Below are 7198 nucleotides of genomic sequence, written 5' to 3'. Positions count from 1 at the left end.
ATGTATAAATGCAAAATCTGGACCAATGCAAGTGAAGTCCATGCGTTCTGGACTGTGCTAAACATCATGTGATATCAGGAAAGAACACACATTCACACCCCTTTTGCTCTTTTCCCAGCACATGTTTTTTGGGGGGCCCCAGATGGCCCCTGTAGTGTCCCATCTGTCCAAGAGCATTGCTCACACATCATGAATACACCCGAGCACCAGGCACTCTGAACATGTGCCTTTACAGCAGCGCCTGGGGCCAATACCCCCTCCCGGGCCAGGCTGATTGACTGGAACCTCATCTTCCTAACAGGCTGGCTTGGCGCCACCGGTCAGGAGAAACAGAGACAGGAGGGGGCGATGAAATAGACAGTCTTTCATATAGTTCAACCACATGGACTTCTAAACAACCTTTCCAGGAATGGATGAGTCAACAGCAAAGCTCTGAGAAACTAGATTTGTTTATTCTTAAGAACATTTGTGGACATTCATTCATCTGTTCAAAGGTAACTGTGAAAACATCTAGGACACATCGTAAACATCGGAAATAACATCATACACACACACGCACACACTCATATTAATGATTGTCATATTGCTGTCTAACTTTGGCTTTTCAATTGTTTGAACTGTGCAAGTTACCAAAACATCATAGATTGCCCCATAACAGAACTGTGATAAACAACGAAAAACATCTATAACTCTTCATCTTCAATATCCTTACACAACTAAACTTAAAACATTATTAGTAAGCATAGTTTTGTCAGTTGAATCATCCCGAAAGTTTAATACTCTTCCTCATGGGAGTCAATATCTTATTATCCAGAACTTTATTAGTCAAACACAACTACACAATTTATTGCTACAAAAACTCTGGCAACATGAACTGAGTGAGTTTCCTTTCAAGAATAAGCAGTGAATTCCACTTGCGTGTTTGTGGGACATGACATCACAATTGGGGTCCTTTGAAGCCAGGTCTGTTTTGATGGTAAATTATTCTCTTAGTAATCATGAAATGACCCTTTAAGCACATTGATGGTGTTTTATCTAAAAATCATATTGACTGGGTTCTTAGAGTGACAGTCTCTGATTGTCTTTCCCTCTAAAAAAGTGAAAACAAAGATCAGACTTGGATCAGCTGGCACAAACAAAGGGGGAGTCATGGTCGGGTGACGGCAGATAGTTTCCCCTTCTGCTCTTCTGCACGTACAGAAGAAGGGTCTGCCAATAAGCCTTTGCCTCTAATGAACACTGAGGCGTACACATTTGTCCCCCATACCAATCATTTCTGTCCCCTGTCCCTTCCTTTGTGATCAAAATGAGGGATTGCTCGAAATGAAATCAGCTCCCTGTGTGAGAGGTCTTTTCCGACAATTGACCACATTTATCTTCTATGTCAACCCAAAACATTTGGACCAGTCCTTAAGGAGGAAGTGTGAATTTGCAGACAGAGGTCATGTAATGCTAAACACACCCTCATATTCACATTTCAGTAACTCTGGTTCTAGAAACCATTTCGAAACCAATTAAACTTGTTAGGACAGTTAAACATGCCATTGTGTGCTTTATGTAATACATATATGGAACAGAATTTCGAAGCAAAAATTTTCTTCATTCAGATTCAACAGCTGCTGGTTTTCTTGGAAGCTTTTTTTTTTTTTTTTACATCCAGTTGCAAAAATAAAATAAATAAATGGCACACAATTCAATTAGCGCCATTTCGGTGCCCCAACATTTTCTGAACTGAAGAACAAGATAACCATCCAATACAAGAAACATGGTTCTTGATTAACCTTCAGTACCAATTAGTAACCAAGAAACATGAAGGCCCACGGTCAAAGAGAGATGTACCCTTGTCTTAGCACATGGGTTGCCAGGTTTTGTCCATGGACTGGATGTGTTCCTTTGCTTTCATTCTCAGAGCAGCGATGCTTGAACTGCGCTGATCTACGTCCTCCAGAGGGTATTTGTCAGTGAAGGGAGGAGGGCATTGGTATGGAGGTGGTGCCATGGACTGCATGCTTTGGGCCATGGATTGGGGTGGGCTGAGGAAACCGTGACTTGGATAGCCCGCTTGCAATCCTTGTGTAGGACCCATGAACCCCGGGATGCTGTGCACTGGAGTGGCACTGGATAGAGGGGATGTCAGCCAAGGGTCAAGGGGAAGCGAGTTGTTCATGGGGCCCATGGTGGTGTGCATGGGCGGGCGGTTGAAGGAGAGCATGGGAGAGTCATGGAGCTTCATGGTGCTGGCGTCTATTTTCTCCTGTCGCCTCCATTTGGCTCTGCGATTCTGAAACCAAACCTGGACAAAAACAGATTTAAATAATCAATCTGTTATGGTGGTGCTATGCCAATAAGATGGTGTTCCACAGAAAGCATCTGTGCAAGACTATTTTTTTCCCCGAAATTTAGTGGGAAAGACTGAAAAGACCAGTTGAGATCAGCATGAGTGTTGTTTAATGTTGCTTTGCAGCTTGGTCTTTCCCAATGAAGCTGCTTGACCATGATGGTCTTGCAGGATAATCTGGCTCTTGTTGCGTAAAGTGACCAATTAATGTGGCCTTTCTAGTTAAGAAGTTAAAGCAAGCTGGTCAGCAAGACTATGGTTGAGCACCTAGGTGAGGATAAACCAGAACACCAGCATCTCATGCGGAAACGCATATCAGTTTCCGAAACACAACTAGAGACAAGGTATAGCCTCCTCTGAAACGGATCCTTTTAATTTCACAAAATGATTCAAACACACCTGAACTCGAACTTCAGGTAGGTTGACTTTCATGGCTAGCTCCTCTCTGCTGTAAACATCAGGGTAGTGGGACTTCTCGAAGGCTCGCTCAAGCTCGTGGAGCTGGTAGGTTGTGAAAGTGGTGCGGTTGCGTCGGTGCTTTTTCTTGGGCTGCTCCCCGTCGGCCGAGTCCGGAGACTTGCTGTCACTCTCGATGGACTTCCGCAGGTCACCCAACTCCCCGTCACACTTGTTGGAGAATATATCAGCATCTAAAGCCACATGTGACACAAGAACAAAAGACATGACTTGACAGTCCACTTTAGACTTTCACATGATTTTCTGACAGAATTGCAGTACGAACTTAGTGCATGAAACACTCCCACTTGAGCAATTTCACATTGCAATAAAATTGAGTACTCACAAGATGACTAATATGATCTCAGTTATTTACGGATAGTGACTAAATGTAAATTCATTACTGATATGGTATTTCCAAAACTGAGATCCTAATCCCATAATACTCCTGGCCAAAAGCTGTTGTAATACAAAGACTTGGACTAGAGCAGTTTTATTGTCATCGGTGGTAGGCATAGCTTTCACTGAGGATCTCCCGTCCCGTAATCCAAGTAGAACAGATGTAGCCTGTTAATTCTCCTGATGGTTTCCCCATAGACCAGGCCCTAATCTACCTAAGGGCTTCATTTGATTCTACCCCCATGTCCTCAACATAAGGTCACATTTCTAGGAAAAGCTTTATCTTGGTGAACTTTAGAGGCATACTTGCAGTTGGAAAGCTAATTCAATTAAAAGCTGGTCGTCAAGACAGGTGAACTCGTCTACTGTACTCACTCTGCCTTACAAGATGTTGTTGGCATACTCTTTAAGTACTACTGTCTGAACACGTGCTAACTAAACAAGTGAACATTAGCAATAGCTGCAGTTTTGTGGTGTACATGCAAGCCAAGTAGTGGAAGCTGTGAACATTAAATTGGTGATGGAATCAAGTAGCTTAACTATTTGTGCATAATGCTAGCAATGCTAAAGTTACGGAAATGCCCCAAGGTGGAATCTGCAGAATTTTTTCACATGTTCAGTCATGAAAATCTGCAGAAATCTGTGAAATGGATTTTTTTTTTTTTTTTTTTAGAAACTATAATGTGCTAAACAATGATAAATCGCACTACACTCTTATTTGTTAGCTGCAAGCAGAATCAAATTTGCCAAAATATATTTTTAAAAGCATTGGAGTGAGGAATTTATTTTTAAACGCATGATTGTATGGAAATCTGCAGAACATTTTGCAGAGTTCTGTGCAGATTCCCTGTGAGCCTGGTCATGGGTTAGTTTCCCAAGAAGCATATACTGCTAACACGTGCACGGCAAGTGAACAGAACATGTAAATATCCTTGCTTGACTAGTAGCTCAAATGCTACAGGTTTAATCCCAGATAAGATCAATCAAGAACTGGACAGTGAAGAGACCCTCTATCATCATTGTGTCCTTGAGTAGGACACTTAACCGCAGGGTTAAGCTTCCCAGGGTGACAGTCCTTGCAATCAATGCACAGTTAGTCCAAACTTTAGGAAAAGTGTATGCTAATGAACATAGCCTTTCTGACTGCCTGAATGCACTCTCACTTTAGGTTATCTAGAGTGGTTAACACTCCTCAAAACATTGATTAGAAGAAAACAAAGCATTAAAACACCACTCAGTTTGGCAACATTAGAAGGACAGGGTTTAATTATCAGGCAAGAACAAATGTTCTGGGTTAGCCAAGCTAGCATCATTAACAGGCAATAGACTGAACTTGCACAATGGTAGTGGGTCAATCCTGGTTCAAGGATCACCACACTGCCTGTCAGACTCAAGACATCCCAATAAAAAAGCTCAGACTTGCTGGCAACTCCTGTCAAATGAGGACAATCGATCTCAAAGGCCCAAACCATTCAAAAGGAACTTGTCTCTTCTGAGTCACGATAACAGACAATTCAGCTCTGGGTCATGCGAGAGATTCTCTCATCACAGGACTAAGAAGCATGATGGATTATGAGCCCAATGGGGAAAAAAAATTGGCGCAGAATGGAAAAATGATTATGTCGGCATGCACAGTTGTGCAATCTTGTTCAAGATAGAAGAAGATTATGGGAATTCCACAAGGGGATGAGAACCAGTGATGAACCCCCTTGCCAAATGATTTCCAGGTTTGAAAGGGCCTTGTAAAGTGAAAATGCGATTGCTCTGTCATATTTGGACTCAATTAGGTCTAGCATTTTACCACAGCCAGAAACGTCCCATAAAACACAAGATCTGTTTAATATTGCAAGTGTTTCTCCTAAAAACCAATGAGATTGAAATCAAGAAAAATGGACGTCTCCTGCTTCCCGTTAAGTAATCGGTAATCAAAAGAAATCTCAACCTCATAAGATTCTTCCAAGACCAAATTATCAGAGCTATAATCTTATTGCATGCCAAACAATCTTCTCCCTTTATATCACCAAGACCAAATTATAAGAGCTATAATCTTATTGCATGCCAAACAATCTTCTTCCTTTATATAAGTAATTTTTGGTGATCTGAGGTGAATCATCTCCTGCACTATGAAAGAAAAACGAAGTCAAAATATAGAGTGCCTATCGGTCTATAGTGTGTCTAAAAATCTATCTAGGGTTGGTTTTGTAAGTTACGTGAAAGACATGTCAGACTTTCGTTTAGGTCTGTGACGCTTGATGCTAATGCCCTGGCGCATTGCCAATGTCGCCTTGAAAACAACAGGAAGTCTCAGCATAAGAACTTGGTTTGTGTCAGTCTCTGGGTTTAGGAACAGTGTGTCTTAGTGTTATAACCATCACAGGAATCATGTTAGGGAGTATTTGCACTTGATATGTAAAGCAATAAACACCATTTATGGCTCAACAACACTCTAGTTTCATCCATGTAGGACTCACCATGAAACGTAGGTTGCTCTGAGTCGTCCCTGAGGCTTGGCAGGTGCCCGTAGTGATGTGAATCCTGCTTCCCTGGATCTCCAAGACTATCCCCTCTAACTCTGTGTGCTACAGCATTGCCTCCAGGGTTGAGCAAAGGGTCCTGGTCCTTGTTGAAGCCCAGGATGACATCTATGCTGTGGACACGGGTGCCCATCGCCGCACCCCCTGCTTTGACCATCTCGTGGAAGTTACTGGGCGAAAGACAGCTGTCATCCACCATGTTCATGGTGTCCAGTGACAAATGCATTCGAATGCTGGAATGAGCACGTCCAACTGATAAAACCACTTGATCTAATGGAGGAATCCAAAACGCACTGGTTTTACCCTGTTGGACACATCAAAAAGAGACTAAAATCAACAAGTGCACTAAATAAGGCATTTCAGCATTTCAGCAGTTTTTTTCCCCCAGCAAATTTCTTAATGTGTAAATATTTGAGTGAACAAAAAGATTCAACAACTTATTAATATAAATATATCACAGCATACAACAACAAACAATATACTGTAGTATCTACATTCAAATAATGTTTTTTATTAACATTAACATAACATTTATATTTGTTTATAATATATGGATAATCTGACAAATGCAAAATTACTAACCTTTCTCCAATAAACCAAAATACATATTTTAGATTCAAACAGCAATGTGTAACCCCCCAAAATTGAGTTTATATAGTAAAACGACATTTTTTAAATTGTTAATAAATATTTTCCATCAAAATTAAATATTAATATTATATAATAATATTTATTAAATATTAATTGTAATGTATGTACACGTGGGTATCATATCACATCTTACATTTTTAAAAGTATATGTATATTACAGTATTAATAAACTCGTTAATATTTAACGAGTATATATTAACTATTATCAAAACCCAAGAAGAAAGTTTCCTCAGGACAGAGTGACCGCGGTACGGGACATACCTCTGACACGAGATGCTCCCTTCGCTCTCCGTCTCCAGTCTGACCCACATCCACCTGTTTCTGCCTGCAGCGGGTCACATACGGGTGATGAACACGCCTCCGTCTGCTACTGTACGTCCCAACCCACCTCGATCGCTCTCACTTTAAGCATGAAAACATATACGAATGCACAGAAGTTCTCCAGTGGATTCCACTGGACAGAGAGCTGGTGTGTGTGTGTGTGTGTGTGTGTGTGTGTGTGTGTCTCTTCAGGAGGGAAATAATAGCAAGGGATTACAGGAGCTCATTAATTGGGACTCTTCCCCCTTAAGAATGATTGACAGACGGTTTCTGCTCAAGTAATTGCTCTAAATGGAGCTTGAATTCACCCCACAGGAGGAGGGCAACACTAATGAAGCCGTTTCTCCTTGCTTTACAAAATTCAATTGTTTTAAAGACAAAAGGATGAACTGAAAGATTTCACTGATGCCAGTACTAAAGTAAAAGTTTGGAAAGCTTTATTGACAATTATATTTTTTTTGTCATATTCTTATACTTAACTAATGTTTAAATTAGATTA

The 7198-nt window shown here is 41.0% G+C and overlaps 1 protein-coding gene across 1 annotated transcript; it reads right to left on the bottom strand.

The window, feature by feature from the left end:
- Positions 1 to 431: 431 nt before the first annotated feature.
- On the bottom strand, positions 432 to 6906 carry rx1 (retinal homeobox gene 1). Its single transcript, XM_084117570.1, has 4 exons — positions 6640 to 6906; positions 5665 to 6031; positions 2738 to 2988; positions 432 to 2293 (listed from the first exon to the last, which is right to left on the bottom strand). The coding sequence occupies exons 2-4, from the start codon at positions 5951 to 5953 to the stop codon at positions 1847 to 1849; spliced, it is 987 nt and encodes a 328-aa protein (XP_083973696.1). The 5' UTR covers positions 5954 to 6031; positions 6640 to 6906; the 3' UTR covers positions 432 to 1846.
- Positions 6907 to 7198: the final 292 nt, after the last annotated feature.

The sequence above is a fragment of the Abramis brama genome (assembly GCF_963993115.1).
Source record: "Abramis brama genome assembly, chromosome: 6".
NCBI classification, from domain to species: domain Eukaryota; kingdom Metazoa; phylum Chordata; class Actinopteri; order Cypriniformes; family Leuciscidae; genus Abramis; species Abramis brama.
The sequence above is the reverse complement of the archived record's forward strand: the minus strand, read 5'-3'. Positions and strand labels throughout refer to the sequence as shown.